The 21,243-nt window shown below is 43.2% G+C and overlaps 1 protein-coding gene across 1 annotated transcript in view; it reads left to right on the forward strand.

Annotated features, from left to right (window-relative positions):
• The first annotated feature begins 432 nt into the window (after nucleotides 1-432).
• The window catches only part of SLC9A7 (solute carrier family 9 member A7), a 280,631-nt gene continuing 259,820 nt past the window's right edge, over nucleotides 433-21,243 (forward strand). The window contains exon 1 of the mRNA XM_049871328.1: nucleotides 433-1,088. Coding sequence (XP_049727285.1) covers nucleotides 770-1,088 — 319 coding nt within the window. The 5' untranslated portion in view covers nucleotides 433-769. The remainder of the gene's footprint in view (nucleotides 1,089-21,243) is intronic.

Consider the following 21,243-nt stretch of genomic DNA (forward strand, 5'->3'; position numbering starts at 1 on the left):
CCAGGCGTTCTTTGGAAACTCTATGCGGCAGTTCTACTCAGTCCAATCGGGTCGCTGTGAGTTGGAATCGACTTGACAGCAACGGGTTTGGTTTTGGTTATCTGATCCTCACAATGGATTAGACTAGAGCGGAGGTTTGAATGAAGCCTAGCAGATTCTGCAAGTCCGAGAGTTGAAGGCACTCTGAGAGGTGAGGAAAGAGAGGTGTAAGAGGTAACACAGCTTCACTGCTCCTCCAGAACCCCCACTTTGCTGGGCCCAGGGCGCTACATACTGGCCCGAGGTCACACACCTGGCGGTGGCGCCAGAGCCAGGACTCAACTACTGCACAGCTCTCGTGGTGCCAAACACGGGCGATCTCTGGCGTCCCATTTAGGAAGTGCAGCTGCAACTGCCCATGATCCACCCCCGCGACCGCAGACGATGGCCAGGTACCCAAGGACCTGGTGCAGTGCACAGTGAGACAAAGGGACCGCTGGCCCAGCCCGTAGGTCCGAGGGCAACAGCTGACCGGCCTTCGTCCCACAGTTCGTGCGGGGCGCGGCGGGGGGACGAACAGGTGCGCGCGCGGGGGGCGGCGCTTGGGGATCCTGCGCACTGCGCGTGCCCCTCCCCCGCGCAGCTCCCAGCACAGCCCCAGCCTGGCGTGAGGAGAAGGAGGAGCTGCTGCGGCCTTTGCTACTCGGGCAAATCGGCCGCGCAGCGGGAACCCGCCGACAGCGTGAGCTGCTGGTCCTCGCGCGGAGGAGGCGCAGGAGGCCCGGGGGCCATGGAGCCTGGTGACGCGGCACGCTCTGGCCCGGGGCGGGTCGTCCGGGCGCTGCTACCGCGACTGCTGCTGCTGCCGCTGCTGCTGAGTCGGGGGCTGCGTGCTGCGGCCTCGGTCTCCTCCTCTGGGGCGGTGGCCGAGGACAGCAGCGCCATGGAGGAGCTTGCAACTGAGAAGGAGGCGGAGGAAAGCCATCGGCAAGACAGCGTGAGCCTGCTCACCTTCATCCTGCTGCTCACGCTCACCATCCTCACCATCTGGCTCTTCAAGCACCGCCGGGTGCGCTTCCTACACGAGACTGGACTGGCCATGATCTATGGTGAGCGCCCTCTACCCCCATCTACCCCTTACCCCCACCCATCACCCCCCAAACTCTCCTCGTGCGGCCGGGCCGCTGCACTGCTGCCCGCGCTGCGCTGTGCTTCCCCTTCACTTGCCAACGTGTTTCGTTTCCTTTCCATTTCCCGCTGCGACGGTGGTGGTTCCCAAGGTCAACTGTCTGCATTTTCTGCCTTTCTAATACCGTTAAAAAAAATCCACACCGTTCCAACGTTTTATCACCTGGAACCCAGGAAAATGAAAGGCACAAAGGCGGACCAGTCCTGTTCGCCAGTTCTGGCTCAGTTGTGTCGTTCCCCATTACCTCCACTCCATGCCCCAGTTCAGCTCAACAGGGTGTGTGTGCAGGGGTGGAAGGTGGGCGACTTCACAGAAACTGCACCACTCCAGGGGCCAGGCCACAGTGCGGGTGGGGGCGAGGACTGAGGGTTTCTTGGCTTGGAAGTGGGCTGGCGGGGCCTGTCGGATGCCACCTCCATGGTCAGCCTGGGTGGGCACTCGCTTCTGAGGTCTGTTCCCAGGTTTCGTGTTGATAAAGTCTAGGGCGACCTACGGGGAGGGGTCGTCTCTCCCACCAAGCCATGTCCCTTGGGGAGCTACGGCTTCAGGATAGTTGGGGGAGAAAATCGGCCTGTGAATTCCGTCCACTAGTGCATTTTCAGTTGAGTGTGAAGTGCTGTGAAGGGTAAGCATGGTTTAGCACACCGCGGTGCATCACTGTCAGGCCCAGGCGGGGAGACAGGCACATCTCCTGAGCTTATATGTCCCAGTGGTAATTTATGCCCAGTTACTTGCCTTCTCCAAGAAAAGAGGAGGTTTTGTATTCCTCAGATTGTAACATGGGCAGGACTTTGAAGATCCATTTCGGAGTGTATGGAGAGGAAAAGCAGGATTTTAATTCTGGAGTCAGCTTTCTTTTGTTGTGAAGGGTGGACTGATGCTACCATCCTTTTTGGGATTTAATGGCACAGTGTCTTACATGCACAGTGGTCAGTGCAAATCTCCAGTTATTACATGGATGTCAGTTAGCCATAATCTGAGTCATGGGTTTATTTGGCCTATGCCCTACCCCCCCACCCCAACACACATACATATCTTGAACTGAAGCAAAGTACTTTCTTTTTGAATTTAGTTCAGTGGAGTTAAAGCTTAGGTTGGTATCCTCATGTGAAGTAGATAACTGTTCCTAACAGGGAACATTTTACTTCATCACCTGTGATGAAGGGATCTCTCCACTCACTTTCCATCCAGGGTTCCCTGGTAGAGAATGGAAAGCAGGCACTTTAATCTTTAATGTGAAAATTACCCTGGCCCTGGGCCTTGCTTCTCATGGTTATTGGTTGGTTGTTGGTAGCTGGGCTCATAGCCACCAGGCCTTCCCAGACAAACTGTGTATGGGACAAAGTTACACAGAGCTATGCGGAACCCTCCAGTTTTTAAGAGGTAGTGGCCTAAACAGATCTTGAATTGAAACAGGTCCATGTCTAATTGAGTTTGGTTATTCCAAGTTATAGGTCTGAACACAAACTTTGGCCTTGATAACTGGCTGTTCTTGAGCTCTATGTATGGTTGTATCTAAAAAAAAAAAAATGGTTGTATCAGTCACTAACAAATGACTTATGCTGGGGCTGCAGGTAAGTGGGGAGGTTTTCTGAACAGATAGTGGGCTGGAGAATTGAAGCACATTATCTTTTCAGGTGACTGACTCTGAGCCATAATGCAAATGAAGATTGCCTTTATAGGTACAGGCATGTGTCGCTTAATGTCTTTTCTCGCAATGTCCGACTGTATATACATCCGTGTGTCAGGGCACCCAGGTGTGTCTGAGAGCCAGGACTCCAGATCCCCACCTTGAGGCCAGAGCCCTACTTCCGCCTGGCTGCTGTGAGCCATCCAGAAGCCACCTAGTCTGTGGTGATGGAGGCCCAGGCCCAAACTCTCAACCCAGGTTCCCCTCTGCTCCTGCTGTACTCGGTGTGGTCCTATAGGGCACTGATGGAAAGGTATGTGCCCAGGATGCCTCAGCCGTGGCTTGAGTGCCCTTGGCCCTCTTGGCTTGCACTGTCACCTCTCCGGGCAGGTTCTCACAGGCAAGTTGGCCTTCCCTGCAGTTGGCTTAGTAGAGAAGATGGCAACAGCCGGATGGAACCCAGATGAACACTCACCTGAGGCATCCACAGCAGAAGCTGCCTGGGCTGCACAATAGTCCCCATGCCAGTACACCTGGGAGTCCTGCACCCCGTGGACACAGGTGTTCTACAGTGTCCAAATCATGTAATGTCCTATTTCACAGAGTGTATACCCATTCTTGTTGAGTTGATTCTGACTCATCACGACCCTATAGGACAGAGTAGAACTGCCCCCATAGGGTTTCCAAGGAGTGCCTGGTGGATTCGAACTACTGACTTTTTGGTTAGCAGCCAAACTCTTAAACCACTATACCACCAAGGTTTCTGCATACCTGTATATAGATAGCCATGTGTAAGGGTATTAATATAATGCAGTCTATTCCACTTCTTATACCGAGTGAAGAAATTAGATTCCTGTTCAATTCAATTATGTTCTACTTCCAACTGCACATGCAGTGCTTCTTCTGGCCCTAACCACCTGAAGCTAGGTCAGACCTCACAAGCTAAGGTTAAGACTCCACAGTCCACCAGACTGCCAAGTTTGCTCAAGACTTCAGATGCCAGCTACAAGCTTGGAGCCCTCAGGCTCTCCTCTCTTCTGACCTGCTGGCTCTCACTACTCCCTTGGGTTTGATAATTCTCTAGAACAACTCAGGAAAGTGCTATACTTAGGATTATATTTTTATTACAGCGAAAAGGATACAAATGAAGAGACACATAGGGGTGAAGTCTTGGAGGGTTCCCAAAGTGGAGCTTCCTTGTCCCAAAAAAGAGACTTGATACCCATCCATGTACGCCAACGTGTCTCACCAACAACAAAGCCCATGGAGCTTCTATGTCTAGAATCTTTTACTCAGACCTCATTACACAGGCATGGCCGATTGAATCTTATCTCTCTCTCCTGACGTCAGCTGATAACATTTGGTGGGTCTTTCCAGCATGGCCACCACCCACCTGAGTCACCTCATTAGCATAGCCTTTTAGGTAAGTGTGGTCTGGAGCCTTCAACAAAGACACGTCAATCACTGGGGAAATTACAAGGTTTTAGAGATCATCTTTCAGGAACCAAGGACAGAGACCAAATTCTTTGGGTAACATTGATTGTAAATCCTACACCAGGAAAATATTTTATAACCCCTAGATCTAGTTCATTAAAGTACAAAGTGAAATGCCTTTAGGAGGTAGATCTGACAGACTCGAGTGTATGAAAAATAAATTGGGATTTAAGAATATATTTTCTGATGAGTACTCTGTATTCTTAAGGCTTAAAAACGACAGTAGAATTTTCCTTTGCTGACATGTACTTTTAAACTCACCTCTGTCTTTTAGTCATTGGGTTCATGGTGCAGTGTGCTGTTTCATTTTGTGAACGATCATGTTACTGAAATCTGGCTTAATTGATGATTGTTCAGGAAACTGAACATCATCTCATAGCATCTTGGTGTAATTTTGTTCTATGTCTTTGGATTTTAGTTTGTCAATATGTGATGTCCTGGATTGTGCCATATATTAATATTTTGATGTGGATTGCCTGTAACTGTGAAAAAAAAATTTCTCTCTTTCACTCAAGAATATTTGACCTTCCGTTTCAAGCCCCCAAATCTGAATTCTGATGGCATTTGTTTAGCCAATTCATTATATGCTGGAGATTATTGGGATAGGGATTCTGATTTAAAAAAAAAATGAGTTTGAAAATCTTTGAACATTTATGTAAATGCATATTTTCAGGACTTCACTTCTGTTTCTTAGGAGTAAGAAACAAGATTTCATTTCTCCATATCAATAGAGGAAGTGAGTAATTGTTCTTTTGCCTCTGAGTAATAAAGAGCAGAACCAAAAAAAAACCCAAACCTGTTGCCGTGGAGTCGATTCCGACTCATAGTGACCCTATAGGACAGAGTAGAACTGCCCAATAGAGTTTCCAAGCAGCACCTGGTAGATTTGAACTGCCGACCTTTTGGTTAGTAGCTGTAGCACTTAACCACTATGCCACCAGGGTTTCCAAAGAGCAGAAAGACCTAAGGAAATGTCTAAGTGTCTGCTGTGTGCTTGGTACCCAACTTAATTTCTGGAGGTAAACAGTTTAACTCTTAAATGTTTGTAAATTTTTATGAATAAAACAGTTCAACTGAATTTCAAAAACCCTTTGCTTTGAAAATTAAAAAAAATCTAATTTCTGCCACCTTTTTATATTTAAATGGCACTTAAATCTGAGAAGAAAGGCTTTAATATTTAAAATAAATTGTAGTGTGTACGTATTTACTGTTACATTCATGAAATATCTCTGAAAAGACACACGATAGACTAATAACATTGGTTTCCTGGCGGGGGGCAACTGGATGGTTGTGAGGTAAGGGTGGGAGGGAGATGTCACTATATACCCTTTAGTGCTTTTTGAATTTTGAACTGTGGAAGTGTATTGCTTAATAATGTGTCCATGTCTCCAGTCTATGTCATTTGCGATGGCATTTTAAAGTATGCCTCAAATAAACCAGTTTGACACCCACTTCTCCCTATTTAACTCACGTTATGTTATCAATTTCTGTGACCTTTTAATTGTTGACTGTATCCATGGGACTTCTGGAGCCTTGTGCCCGGAGTGGAGACAAAATGGGGAAAGGGGAAAGAGTTTTCCTCCCTCTCTTTCTCTGCTTCCTTCTTTTTTTCCTATTATCCCCAAAGATTAGTTGATGATATGTTAGGAGTACTTTTCACAAACGGAAACCCTGGTGGCGTAGTGGTTAAGTGCTATGGCTGCTAACCAGAAGGTCGGCAGTTTGAATCCACGAGGCGCTCCTTGGAAACTCTATGGGGCAGTTCTGCTCTGTCCTGTAGGGTCGCTATGAGTCAGAATTGACTCGATGGCAACGGGTTTGGTTTGTTTGTTTTTTGCACAAATAGATCCTGTAATAAGAGCTTGCTTGGGTGCAAAGGACCTAAGGAGTATAAGAGATGTGCTTAAGAAACTCCCCCACCCACAGTTATAAGCATTCCGCCTTCACAAAGACCCAGGCAGCTCTAAGGGAAGGTGATCACAGACCTGACTCTCTAGGGCTGTTGAAAGCAGCCTCCCAGACCCTGCATCTGTAGCTGGCCAGTCTAACCTGTTTTGTCAGGAAAGGGAGCTTATACCAGCTCTCTGCTCTGTGTGTGATTAAGTCCATCCTAAAGTTACTAAAAAAAGTTACTAGGCCCACTGTATTTGTGCAGCAGAAACAGCAAGTGTTTGAGGCAGGGAAAGGTGGTATAAACAGACTGTGTCAGTTAACTGTGATTCTATCTTATGTGTACAGTAGTTCCACTTTTCCCAAAATGTTTTTGTGACAGCTGACATGGAGCCAAAATATCTGATTATGACATGCCAGCCTACCACCTGTTTCTCACTTCCCCCTTCTCCACGCCTGTCAACTTTCCAAGTACGTGTTAGTGGGCCTGTCTAGGTTCTGTGGACTATGGACTCATCGTTGCTGTGTTGGAGCTGAGTTATTAAGAATAGCCCGAGTGGGTTAGTAGGCAACGTCTGAAAGGGGAAAATATGATTCCTTGCGGTAGCATGAAATTAACATTTGAGCCTGTGAGCAGACATTTCAGACCCCCCTCCCTTTTAGAACCCTTCACTTTAGCCCCGGTTGGGGAAGCCCTATACAGGTCTTGCTTTGGTGCCAGATACCCTTGGGTTCAAATGCTGGTCCTGTCACTTATAAAGCTGTGTAACATTGAGCAAGGGGCTTAAGTGCTCTGAGCCTCAGTTTCCTCTTTTGGAAAATGGAGATAATGTCATTTACCTCACAGGATTGTTATATTATTGAGAGATTGTAAAGAATAAAGTGTAGTATCTGTCACCTAAGTACTCAGTAAATATTAGTTCCTATTCCCACTTTAGACTTTTTGATTCTTTGGCAAGCTTTGCTACTTGAGGTTTGTTCAGTAGAGGTTTGCTATAATTTTAAAATTCTTTAGGGCACAGTTAGTGGGAGTAAGGAGAATTGTAACTTTTTTGTTAATACCTAGAAAAGTTAAAATGCACATACCCCTTAATCCGGCAGTTTCAGTTCTTGGACTTAATCCTTCAGAAATGCTTGCACAAGTTTGCTATCTTATATGGATAGCAATATTTAGTGCAGCAGAAATAAATTTCAATATTCATCAGGAAGGGACTGGTTAAATTACCGAAGAGTCCTACTGAGGAATACTATGTAACCAGTAAAAAGAACAAAGTATTTTGCAGTGTCCTCCTAAAGGAGCTGTCCACACATAGTGTTGCAGAAAAAGCAATACGCAGAACAGTATGTACGTATTATCCCATTCGTTCTTTTAATAATTATGTACTACATAAACATGATGCATATACATATTATACATGATACATATGATTTATATATGATACATGTATCCTTCCTGGAAAGATAGATAAATTTAACAATGATTATTGCTTGGGAGTGGGAGCTGTTGTTGGAGAAGAAGGGGAGGTCTTACTTTTCCCTTTATACTTTTCTGAATGGCCTGAATATATATATATACACATACTGTTTAACAAGTTTAAAAATTTGTTAAACAATAAAACAAATAACTTTTATGTAGCAAAAAAATGCATTTGTTGTTGTGAATTGCCATTGAGCCGATTCTGACTCATGGCGACCCCATGTGTGCAGAGTGGAGTATAACTGCTCCATAGGGTTTTCTAGGCTTTGACCTCTCAGATGTGAACCTCCAGGCCTGTCTCCTGAGACGCCCATGGGTGCGTTTGAACCACCAGCCTTTAGTCTACTAGTTGAGTGCTTAACAGCTTGTGTAACCCAGGGAGCCGAAAAATGCATTAAATTTTTTTTTTTTTTTTTAGAAATACTAAATTGTAGTTATGTGGTTAGGTTGCATTTCCCTTTGATGTTAAAATGTTTTTTTCCCCCTAAGGAATCTCTTACCATAAACAATACTTTTAGTTATTATTTAAAAGTTATAAATGGAAGTAAAATTTTGCATCTTAAAAATTAGAAAAATGATATTTCCTAAAAGCGTGTCTTAGAATTTTCAAAAGTTAACATTTTGGGAATGATGTAATTAGAAAATCACCATTTTGCAACCCCCAATGATAATTGCTTTAGATAAGGATCTTCAATGAATGCCAGAATCATAGGCGAAAGGTTGTTGGGGCACACAGTACTCACACAGTGCTGAGTATCAACCTATCACCCCACCAATTACTTTCTTATTGCAAAGGAAAGAAAGTACCTTTACAGTAGAGAGGCCTGGCAGTCACTGTCTTAACCAGGTGATCAAATTGCTCATTACTCAGAGTGGGACTCTCTGGTATAATGTACCTCCTGATGTGATGGAGACCCTGGTGGCGTAGTAGTTTAGAGCTATGGCTGCTTACCAAAAGGTCAGCAGTTCAAATCCACCAGGCACTCCTTGGAAACTCTATGGGGCAGTTCTACTTTGTCCTATAGAGCCGCTATGAGTCAGAATTGACTCGACGGCAATGGGTTTTTTTTTTTTTTGGTTTTGATGTGATGCAGTAAGAAGCAAATAGCATGATCTATAGAGTATTCTTGTCATAAATACTTAATTTGAATGTAATCAATGATTTAGGTACATCTTTGTGATTGACTGTTAACCCAAACGTTGGAGGTTTGAGTCCACCCAGAGACTCCTTGGAAGAAGAACCTGGCGATCCTACTTCCGAAAAGTCAGCATTGAAAACTCTGTGGAGCATAGTCTACTTTGACGTACGTAGGGTCCCCATGAATTGAAATCGACTCAACAGCAATTGGGTGGTTCAATTTACAGGAACAATAGGGGATAGAGAAACAAGTTATAAGACACCATGAGAAAACCATCAAATCCTGAATATGGGGCAATTTACAAGATAATTGTCCTGGTGTCTTCAAAAGGTCAATGTCAACGGAAATAAAAAGGGAGGATGAGTGTTCTAGATTAAAGGAGACCAAAGAGACATAACCAAATGCAACACAAGAACCTTGATTGGCCCCTAGTTCATGAAAATGAGCTATAAAAGATGTTTTGGGGATGTTAGGAATATATGAATGTGGACTGGGTATTAGAAGATATTAAGGAATTATTTTTCTTAGGTGTGATAATGAAGATGCAGGCTGAAGTATTTAGGGGTGAAGTGTCTTAATGTTTGCAGTTTACTTTCAAAAGGTCTAGTCAAAAAATGTTATAAACTTTCACCGAAAACAATATATATATAAATAATATAATATTATATCTTATTTAAAAAAATGTTGTTGTTAGTCTCTGTCGAGTTGACTCCAGCTCATGGTGACCTTATGTATAACAGAATGAAATGTTGCCCAGTCCTGTGCCATCTTCGTGATTGTTGGTAAGTTTGAGTCCATTGTTGTGGCTATTGTGTCAGTCTGTCTCATTGAAAGTTTTCCTCATTTTCTCTGACCCTCTATTTTACCAAATATGATGTCCTTATACACTCACACATATACAGAAAACAAGTATGGCAAAATACTAGCAATCATTAAATCTAGATGGTGGGTAAAAGAGGTGTGTTTTATACTCTTCTTTCAACTTTTCTGTATGTTTGGAAATTGTCATTTAAAAATAGAAGACTTGGGAAACAAGTTAACTTCCCTGTTAATCTGTTACTTGTTAACATCCCTGGCTGAAAGGTTGTATAGGTGAGGCTATACGCATCCTGCTTGTACTCCTATTAAATTGCTTCTGGCATCAATTAACACTGTTTGAATTAGTTTATGTGAGATGATGCTAGGTGTCATGGTTAATTTTATGTATCAACTTGGCTAGGCTATCATGCCCAGTTGTTTGGTAAAACACTAATCTAGTTGCTGTTATGAAGTAGTTCCCAAACCAAAATGAAACCCGTTGCCATTGAGTCGATTCCAACTCATAGCGACCCTATATGACAGAGCAGAACTACCCCGTAGAGTTTCCAAGGAGTGCCTGGTGGATTTGAACTGCCATCCTTTTGGTGATCAGCCCTAGGTCCTAACCACTATACCACCAGGGTTTCCTATGAAGTAGTTACATGTGGTTAAATCAGTTGGCCTTAAGCAGATTACTTTTCATAATGTGAGTGGGCCTCATCTAATCAGTTGAAGGCCTTAAGAGGAAAAAGAGAGTTTTCCTAGGGTGTATTCTGCCTCCAGACTAGAAATGGACATTTTGCCATTTATAGAACTCTCTCACTTTTTACTCTCCCCGTTGTCTGACCTTCGAATTTGGGAACACAAGCCTGCAGGAGTCTCTAGCTTGTTGCCTTACCTACAGATTTTCAGTTTGCCGGCCCTCCAGAATTTGGTGAGCCAATTCCTTGAAGTAAATCAATCAATAAATTTCTCTCTCGCTCTCTCTGGATATAGAATAGATATAGCTATAGGTATATATAGATAGATACATATAGATGCATCTATTATCTCACTGGTTTTGTTTCTCTAGAGAGCCCTAAGATACTAGGCTTACATGATTTGAGAATTAGTAACTTTGTTTTAAGTTCAGTTTTTTTTGTTTGATTTTTAAGTTCATCTGTCTTTTAAAAATATTGCCAGTGTTTCACTTATAAGAGAATATATGTTAGGAGACCTTTCTCTTTTGGTTAAAGCGTGCTGCTTGACTTTTATTCAGTATGGATAGTTGTATTAGGGTAATTTAAGTGACATAACATAAACCGACCAAACCAAATCCATTGCCAGCCAGTGGATTCTGACTCATAGAAACCCTATAGGGTGGAGTAGAACTGCCCCACAGGGCTTCCAAGGCTGTAATCTTTACAAAAGCAGACTACCATATCTTTCTCCCATGGAGCAGCTGGTGGGTTCAAAGCACTGACCTTTCAGTTAGCAGCTGAGCACTTTAACCACTGTGCCACCAGGACTCCTGTACTTAAGAGAAGTTTAATTTTCACTCATGTAATGGTGTCGGGCAAGTGACTCTGCAAGTGGTGATTCATGGACCAGGTGCCTTCCCTCTTGTGGTTTCCTTATCCCTTAAAACCAGTTGCAGTAGAGTCAACTCTGACTTATGATGACCCCAAGTGTATCAGAGTAGAACAGTGCTCCGTAGAGTTTTCAATGGCTGAATTTTCAGGAGTAGATTGCTAGGCTTTTCTTTGCAGGCACCTATGGGTGGACTCGAAGCACCAATCTTTTGGTTAGCAGCTGAGTGTGTTAACCATTTGCACCTCCAGGGACTCCTCATCATCCCTTTGGTTCTTGGAATCCTCCCCCTCCAGCCAATGAATGAGGAAAGAAAAAGAGACTCATACAGGGCGGACTTAGGTGCTAAGCCTGGAAGTGTTCCACTCTGTTTTTCTTGATTCTGTTGGACAGAACTTGGTCACAAGGCCATATCTAACTGTAGGGGTGGCAGGGAAGTATAGTCTAGCTGGAGGAAGAAGACAGGTTTGGAAACCAGCTAGCCAGTTGCTGTTGCCATATTTGATGAACACTTTGTCGTATATAATCCAGAAATATTTTTTTGTCATATATAATCCAGAAATATGAAATAGTAGGATTTTTGTGTGGTTTGTTTTGCATGTTGGTTATCAACTTAGTTTTGCCTTTTAAGTAACCCAGTTTGAAGAGAGTATTCATCTGGAATTATGAAGTTATTTCCATAGACCGCTTTACCAGTGTTACTTGGAGTGTGGTCCTGAGACCAGCAGCATCGGTATCATCTGGGTGCTTGTTGGAAATAGCAAATTTTCAGGTTTTGCTCCAGACTTACTGACTTAGAATGTGTGAAGGTGGGCCCAGAAATGTGTTTTAACACATTATCAGGGTGTGTTTTTGTTCTTTTGGCATGTTGAAGTTTGAGACTCATTAGGATATTTAAATTTCACCCTTCAAGTACTTTCACTATGTTGATTGTTAATATAAATAGTCAAAAATGATAACAACCATTTATTGAGCACCTGCTGTAATAGCTGGGCACTGTATTAAGTACTTTGCAAACTTTAAGCTATTTAACCTTCATATCAAATGTATGAAGACTGTAGTATTCGTTCCATTTTGTCAGATGAAGAAATTGAAACTTAGGTCAAGTACCTCATTGTTTAGGGTCCCATGTTTAAAATGAGGAAGTGGGGATCTATTAAAGGATAAGATCAATATGGTTTAGGATGTATTTGGCCAGAATAGAGTTGAACCTGAATCCTGTTTTGATTACTTGTTTCCATGAGGTCTCTGAGGGAAAATCTATGCCTAGAGTACAGTAAAACACGTGAAAACTGGAACCTGTGTAAGGCGGAAACCTATCAGAGAAGGAAAACTCAAATATTTTCCACTAAAATGAGCAATAGAAAAGTGGTAAGACTGCACCCTGTCAAAGGCAGAAAACTTGTGAGACCTGGAAAAACAAGGCAGTCCTATTGGGTTTCGGTTCTTTCAGGGTCCACTGTATAAAAGCAGCAAAGTGACCCTTTACCATTACCTGGGGCTTTGGCCCCATGCTCCAGTGTAGAACTATAAGGAGTGAAGCTGGTTCATGTGGAGAACTCAGTTTTCCTTTGCTAGATGGGCCTGGGAGTCTTGAACCTGAGTCGGGCCAAAATGCCTGCTCATTTTCACCCCAAAGGCCACACACTCCAAGTTACTCCATTGATGTGACAGAAGGCTCTGACTACCAATGTTAGGCAAAAATGCCAAGAGATGTTCAGAGCAGGGCTTTGAACCAGTTCTATCAGTCATGGCTGATAGAAACAAGGGCTGCATAAGCATTGTATAGCAACCAAATCCCTTGCACAATGGCTTTTGACATGAATAGGAAACAGGTAGCAAGCAGGTAGCTGTGCCCTGCTTGAAGATGATGGCCGATAGCATGGCTTTGAATGTGTGTCGCTCTCCACAGTCCTGGCAATAATCCAAACTCCCATATCAGGCTCCTGAAAGTTTCCTGATGTGGGAGATTAGATTATTGGCAGGACTGTGGAGAGTGACGCACATTCAAAGCAGTGCGGTCGGCTGCCATCCTTGAGCAAGGCACCTCTGCCTGTCTCCTACTCAGATCAATAGCCAAGGTGCAAAAGATTGGGTTGCTATGCAACATGTACGTAGTCCTTGTTTCTTTTGGCCATGACTGAACCACTTCCAACTGGTTGGAAGTCCTGCCTTGCTTCCATAGGCCATGACTGAACCCTTTAGAACCTGGTTCATAGCCACTACTCCAGGCCTTCAGTGGGAGCAGTTGCATAAAAGCTTTCTTATCTCTGGAGATCACTGTCACAGAGGTGGTGGTGGGGGTAGATCTGGGTTTGGGGAGCACTCCTGCCTCTGCTCTTACTATGCTAGTTGTGATGGATATCTCAGAATCTCTGGAGAGCTTTTCCAAAATACTTTGGAATATAAGCCCCAGACAGGCAGGAATATCTCTCTTCCCAGCCCCTAGAACAGTGCCTGACGTATAGTAAACCAAGTCAGTTGCTGTGGACCTGGTTCTAACTCATGGCGACCCCATGTGTGTCAGAGTAGAACTGTGCTCCATAGGGTTTTCAATGGCTGATTTTTTTGAGAGTAGGTTGCCAGGCCTTTCTTCTGAGTCACCTCTAGATGAAATCAAACCTCCAACCTTTGGGTTAGCACCCAAGTACGTTAACTGCTTGCATCACGCATTGACTCTCAACACATATGAGAGACAACATCATCAGACCCTGCTCTGCTGTGCTAAAACTGTGTGCAAAATGACAAATCTGTGGTATACTCTCAGGTTGTATTTGATTTCTAGATAGCCAGGAGGTCATTAGAAAAAGGTCACCAATAACCAGTATGTTCCATTTCTATCACATTTTTCTGATCAGAGCTTGAACACATTTCAGCACATGGAAAGTAGCTTTTATTACACACAATAAGAAGCAGACTGTACACAACAGGTGAGTATTTCCCCCTGGCTCATAAGCTGTCCAGGAGAAAATGATGACTTCCACGCACACCCCGCTCATGTTGTGGGTGGAAGACTTAAATGCAACGGTTATATGACACGCTGTTCTCCCCCTGGCTTCTGGAAACTGTCCCAGTAGGTATAGATTCTTCCACGCCTGCCTTTCTTTCACCTAGCATCATGGGTGAGGGATACAATGGGAGCCTGCCTTCTGCTAGCCAGGTAGGTCCACTTAGGTAGGTCATAACCTTAATGCTATATGCGCTACCCATAGCCCAAGAGACCAAAAAATGCCTCCCTTAGCTATTTTTTTAAAATAATTTTTATTGTGCTTTAAGTGAAACTTTGCAAATCAAGTCAGTCTCTCACACAAAAACCCATATACACCTTGCTACATACTCCCAATTACTCTCCCCCTAATGAGACAGCCTGCTCTCTCCCTCCATTCTCTCTTTTCGTGTCCTTTTCGCCACCTTCTAACCCCCTCCACCCTCTCATCTCCCCTCCAGGCAGGACATGCCAACATAGTCTCAAGTGTCCAACTGATCCAAGAAGCTCACTCCTCACCAGCATCCCTCTCCAACCCATTGTCCAGTCCAATCCATGTCTGAAGAGTTGGCTTCGGGAATGGCTCCTGTCCTGGACCAACAGAAGGTCTGGGGGCCGTGACCACCGGGGTCCTTCCAGTCTCAGTCAGACCATTAAGTCTGGTCTTATGAGAATTTGGGGTCTGCATCCCACTGCTCTCCTGCTCCCTCAGGGGTTCTCTGTTGTGTCCCCTGTCAGGGCAGTCCTCGGTTGTAGCCGGGCACCATCTAGTTCTTCTGGTCTCAGGATGATGGAGTCTCTGGTTCATGTGGCCCTTTCTGTCTCTTGGGCTCGTAATTACCTTGTGTCCTTGGCATTCTTCATTCTTCTTTGATCCAGGTGGGTTGAGACTAATTGATGCATCTTTTTTTTTAGATGGCTGCTTTCTAGCGTTTAACAACCCAGACGCCACTCTTCAAAGTGGGATGCAGAATGTTTTGTTAATAGATTTTATTATGCCAGTTGACTTAGATGTCCCCTGAAACCATGGTCCCCAGACCCCTGCCCCTGCTACGCTGGCCTTTGAAGCATTCAGTTTATTCAAGAAATGTCTTTGCTTTTGGTTTAGTCCAGTTGTGCTGACCTCCCCTGTATTGTGTGCTGTCTTTCCCTTCACCTAAAGTAGTTCTTATCTACTATCTAATTAGTGAATACCCCTCTCCCACCCTCCCCGCCCATTACCACAAAAGAACGTTTTCTTCTCAGTTTAAACTATTTCTCAAGTTCTTATAATAGTGGTCTTATACAATATTTGTCCTTTTGCAACGGACTAATTTCACTCAGCATAATGCCTTCCAGATTCCTCCATGTTGTGAAACGTTTCACAGATTCCTCACTGTTCTTTATCGATGCGTAGTATTCCATTGTGTGAATATACCATAATTTATTTATCCATTCATCTGTTGATGGGCACCTTGGTTGTTTCCATGTTTTTGCTATTGTAAACAGTGCTGCAATAAACATGGGTGTGCATATATCTGTTCGTGTAAAGGCTCTTATTTCTCTAGGATATATTCCAAGGAGTGGGATTGCTGGATCGTATGGTAGTTCTATTTCTAACTTTTTAAGGAAGCGCCAAATCGATTTCCAAAATGGTTGTACCATTTGACATCCCACCAGCAGTGTAGAAGTGTTCCAATCTCTCCACAACCTCTCCAACGTTTATTATTTTGTGTTTTTTGGATTAATGCCAGCCTTGTTGAAGTGAGATGAAATCTCATTGTAGTTTTGATCTATGTTTCTCTAATGGCTAATGATTGTGAACATTTCCTCATGTATCTGTTAGCTACCTGAATGTCTTCTTTAGTGAAGTGTCTATTCATATCTTTTGCCCATTTTTTCATTGAGTTATTTGTCTTTTTGCAGTTGAGTTTTTGCGGTATCATGTAGATTTTAGAGATCAGGCGCTGATCAGAAATGTCATAGCTAAAAACTTTTTCCCAGTCTGTAGGTAGTCTTTTTAATCTTTTGGTGAAGTCTTTGGATGAGCATAAGTGTTTGATTTTTAGGAGCTCCCAGTTGTCTAGTTTTTCTTCTACGTTCTTTATAATGTTTTCTGTACTGTTTATACCATGTATAAAATATTGTCCCTATATTTTCTTCCATGATCTTTATCGTTTTAGATTTTTTGTTTAGGTCTTTGATCCATTTTGAGTTAGATTTTGTGCATGGAGTGAGGTATGGGTCTTGTTTCATTTTTTTGCAGATGGATATCCAGTTCTGCCAGCACCATTTGTTAAAAAGACTGTCTTTTCCCCATTTAACTGATTTGGGGCCTTTGTCAAATATCAACTGCTCGTATGTTCCCTCAGCTATTTTATACCCCCATCCTATATGACCTTACATGGAGAATTTTCCCGCCTGACCACTGAGGCAGGGTGTGCAGACATCTTGGCGCCTCGCCCAGGATCGTATCCTTTTAACCCTGCTTGAGAAAATCATTAGGCTTCCAGCTCAAAGATGCTGGAAAGGGGAAGATCATAGCCTCCAGGCTTGTCTGAAGGAGTGCGTCCTCACAATATAGTAGGTACTCTGAAAATATTTGTTTAAATATTTTGTTAGTAAAAAAATAAGATGTTGTAGCACTTCTTAGCATTAAAAGTTCTTCCCTTCAAGTTCTTGTGCCTCAGATTCACACTGACAGTGGAGTTTTTGAGAAGGAAAACTTTAAAAAAAATTTTATTTGCTTTAAGTGAAAGTTTACAAATCAAGTGAGTCTCTCATACAAAAATTTATATATACCCCTCTATACACTCCTAGTTGCTCTCTACCTAATGAGACAGCACACTCCCTCTTTCCACCATGTATTTCCTTGTCCATTCAGCCAGCCTCTGGCCCCCTCTGTCTTCTCATCTCCCCTCCAGACTGGAGCTGCCCACTTAGTCTCATGTGTCTACTTGATCCATGAAGCTCACTTCTCACCAGCATCATTTTCTATCCCACAGTCCAATCCAATCCCTGTCTAAAGAGTTGGCTTTTGGAATGGTTCCTGTCTTGGGCCAATAGAAGGTCTGGGGACCGTGACCTCCGGGGTCCTTCTAGTCTCAGTCAGAACGTTAAGTCTGGTCTTTTTATGAGAATTTGAGGTCTGCATCCCACTGCTCTCCTGCTCCCTCAGGGGTTCTCTGTTGTGTTCCCTGTCGGGGCAGTCATCGGTTGTAGCTGGGCACCATCTAATTCTTCTTGTCTCAGGCTGATGTAGTCTCTGGTTTATGTGGGCTTTTCTGTCTCTTGGGCTCATAAATACCTTGTGTTTTTGGTGTTCTTCATTCTCCTTTGCTCTAGGTGGGTTGAGACCAATTGATGCATCTTAGATGGCTGCTTGCTAGCATTTAAGACCCCCTACGCCACTCTCCAAAGTAGGATGCAGAATGTTTTCTTAATAGATTTTATTATGACAATAGACCTAGACGTCCCCTGAAACCATGGTCCCCAGACCCCCATCCCTGCTACGCTAGCCTTCAAAGTGTTTGGTTTAATTCGGGAAACTTCTTTGCTTTTGGTTTAGTCCAGTTGTGCTGACCTCTCCTGTATTGTGTGTTGTCTTTCCCTTCACCTAAAATAGTTGTTGTTTTCTCCCCATTTAACTGACTTTGGGCCTTTGTCAAATATCAGCTGCTCATATGTGGATGGATTTATGTCTGGATTCTCAATTCTGTTCCATTGGCCTATGTATCTGTTGTTGTACCAGTACCAGGCTGTTTTGACTACTGTGGTGGTATAATAGGTTCTAAAATCAGGTAGTGTGAGGCCCCCCACTTTGTTCTTGTTTTTTAGTAATGCTTTACTTACCTGGGGCCTCTTTCTGAGAAGCAAAACTTTGAGCGTGAGAACATCTCCCTGGATTGCAGTGGACTGTTTAAGGATGGAGAATGAAGAGATAGGTAAAGATGTAAATGTGTTTTTGCAGAACATTGTGTATTTAGCTGCTAAGCTGCATGGTGTTTTTTTTTTAATTATCTTTTATTGAGCTTCAAGTGAACGTTTACAAATCAAGTCAGTCTGTCACATATAAGTTAATATACATCTTACTTCTTACTCCCACTTGCTCTCCCCCTAATGGGTCAGCCCTTCCAGTCTCTCCTTTCGTGAAAACTTTGGCAGCCTCCAACTCTCTCTATCCTCCCATCCCCCTCCAGACAGGAGATGCCAACACAGTCCCAAGTGTCCACCTGATATAATTAGCTCACTCTTCATCAGCATCTCTCTCCCACCCACTGTCCAGTCCCTTTCATGTCTGATGAATTGTCTTCAGGGATGGTTCCCGTCCTGTGCCAACAGAAGGTTTGGGGACCATGCCCGCTGGGATTCCTCTAGTCACATCCAGACCATTAAGTATGGTCTTTTTATGAGAATTTGGGGTCTGCATCCCACTGATCTCCTGCTCCCTTAGGGGTTCCCTATTGTGCTCCCTGTGAGGGCAGTCATCGATTATGGCCGGGCACCAACTAGTTCTTCCGGTCTCAGGATAATGTAGGTCTCTGGTTCATGTGGCCCTCTCTGTCTCTGCATGGTGTTTTTTAAAAAAAGTAAAGATTCTATATTTTCAGAAATGCTACAATCTCTAGGGAAGAATAGTATAAGTCTTATGTTTTGTTAAATTTGTTTGACATGTTCCTAATCACTAAAGGGAGTAAATGTCCTGGGGGCTGATCTTTTGAGTTTTACTGTAAGTTCCTGTAACATATTTTCACTGAGAAGCTGGAAAGTGAGAAATGTCATCTCATTAGGGTGTAAGTGATCATATGTAGAGTTTAGGTTCATACTGAACAGTTCTTTCCTAACCCTCCCCACCACTCCTAAAAAATATGTTTTAGGTAAAGACATATTTACCTCAAATTAACTTGAGTTATTAAAAGGGTTGGTGCTCAGATTACTTTGTGTTGAGTTGTAGAACTAATCAGGTGCAGCAGAGACTCCTGTTATATCTCAATATCCATTCTCCCCTTTATCTTTCTAATAGAACCCTGATTTATAACTTGGCATATTACTGTGCATTGAAAACATTTTCTTCCAGACATGAAAATGAACCTTATGAATTAGTAGCAGAAGGAATATTCCGCCGGCCGAGTTCCCAGGAGCTATTGCCAAGGCCAGTCACAGGCCCTTCTACAGAGAGCATCCTCAGGCCTGCTGTGTTAACTCTTACTTGACTGCAGAGTAACATGTGGTGTGAACCGGCTGTTAGCTTTTTGTGTTCTTGAGGATTCTTTGGTTTCATCTACACTATTTTATATTTTTAAAATAATTTGTTAAGATTTATCAGTCATCTTTTTTTAAATAAGATGGACTTTTCTGTTATGATGTTTAGTTTTATGAATTCTAACATACATATACATATATATATATATATATATATATATATATATATATATATATATATATATATATATGTGCAAGCACCTCCATAGTCAAGATACAGGCTAGTTGCATTACCCTAAAAAACTCTCATGTTCCCATTTTACCCTGCAAGCCACTGAACTGTTCTTCATCACTATAGTTTTTTCTTTTTAAGTGTGTCATGTAAATGGAATCATACAGTATGTAACATTTTTTTTATAATTTTTATTGTGCTTTAAGTGAAAGTTTACAAATCAAGTCAGCCTCTCACACAAAAACTCATATATACCCAGTTACTCTCCCCCTGATGAGACAGCCCATTCTCACCTTCCACTCTCTCTTTTTGTGTCCATTTCACCAGCTTCTAACCCCCTCCACCCTCTCACCTCCCCACCAGGCAGGAGATGTCAACATAGTCTCAAGCGTCCACCTGATCCAAGAAACTCACTCCTCACCAGCATCCCTCTCCAACCCATTGTCCAGTCCAATCCATGTCTGAAGAGTTGGCTTCGGGAATGATTCCTGTCCTGGGCCAACAGAAGGTCTGGAGGCCACGACCACCGGGGTCCTTCCAGTCTCAGTCAGACCATTAAGTCTGTTCTTATGAGAATTTGGGGTCTGCATCCCACTGCTCTCCAGCTCCCTCAGGGGTTCTCTGTTGTGTTCCCTGTCAGGGCAGTCATCAGTTGTAGCCGGGCACCATCTAGTTCTTCTGGTCTCAGGATGATGTAGTCTCTGGTTCATGTGGGCCTTTCTGTCTCTTGGGCTTGTAGTTGCCTCATGTCCTCGGTGTTCTTCATTCTCCTTTGATCTGGGTGGGTTGAGACCAATTGATGCATCTTAGATGGCTGCTTGCTAGCATTTAAGACCCCAGACGCCACTCTTCAAAGTGGGATGCAGAATGTTTTGTTAATAGATTTTATTATGCCAACTGACTTAGATGTCCCCTGAAACCAAGGTCCCCAGACCCCTGCCCCTGCTACGCTGGCCTTCAAAGCATTCAGTTTATTCAGGAAACTTCTTTGCTTTTGGTTTAGTCCAGTTGTGCTGACCTCCCCTGTATTGTGTGTTGTCTTTCCCTTCACCTAAAGTAGTTCTTATCTACTATCTAGTTAGTGAATGCCCCCTCCCACCCTCCCTCCCTCCCTCCCCCCTCTCGTAACCACAAAAGAATGTTTTCTTCTCAGTTTAAACTATTTCTCAAGTTCTTATAATAGTGGTTTTATACAATATTTGTACTTTTGCAACTGACTAATTTCACTCAGCATAATGCCTTCCAGATTCCTCCATGTTATGAAATGTTTCACAGATTCCTCACTGTTCTTTATCAATGCATAATATTCCATTGTGTGAATATACCATAATTTATTTATCCATTCATCCGTTGACGGGCACCTTGGTTGCTTCCATGTTTTTACTATTGTAAACAGTGCTGCAGTAAATATGGGTGTGCATATATCTGTTCGTGTAAAGGCTCTTATTTCTCTTGGATATATTCCAGTGAGTGGGATTGCTGGATCGTATGGTAGTTCTATTTCTAGCTTTTTAAGGAAGTGCCAAATGGATTTCCAAAGTGGTTGTACCATTTGACATTCCCACCAGCAGTGTATAAGTGTTCCAGTCTCTCAGTATGTAACCTTTTGGAATTAGCTTTTCACTCAGCATAATGCCTTTGAGATTCATCTAAGTTGTTGCTTATATCAATAATTCCTT

The sequence above is a fragment of the Elephas maximus genome, chromosome X, assembly GCF_024166365.1.
Source record: "Elephas maximus indicus isolate mEleMax1 chromosome X, mEleMax1 primary haplotype, whole genome shotgun sequence".
In the NCBI taxonomy this organism is placed as follows: Eukaryota; Metazoa; Chordata; class Mammalia; order Proboscidea; family Elephantidae; genus Elephas; species Elephas maximus.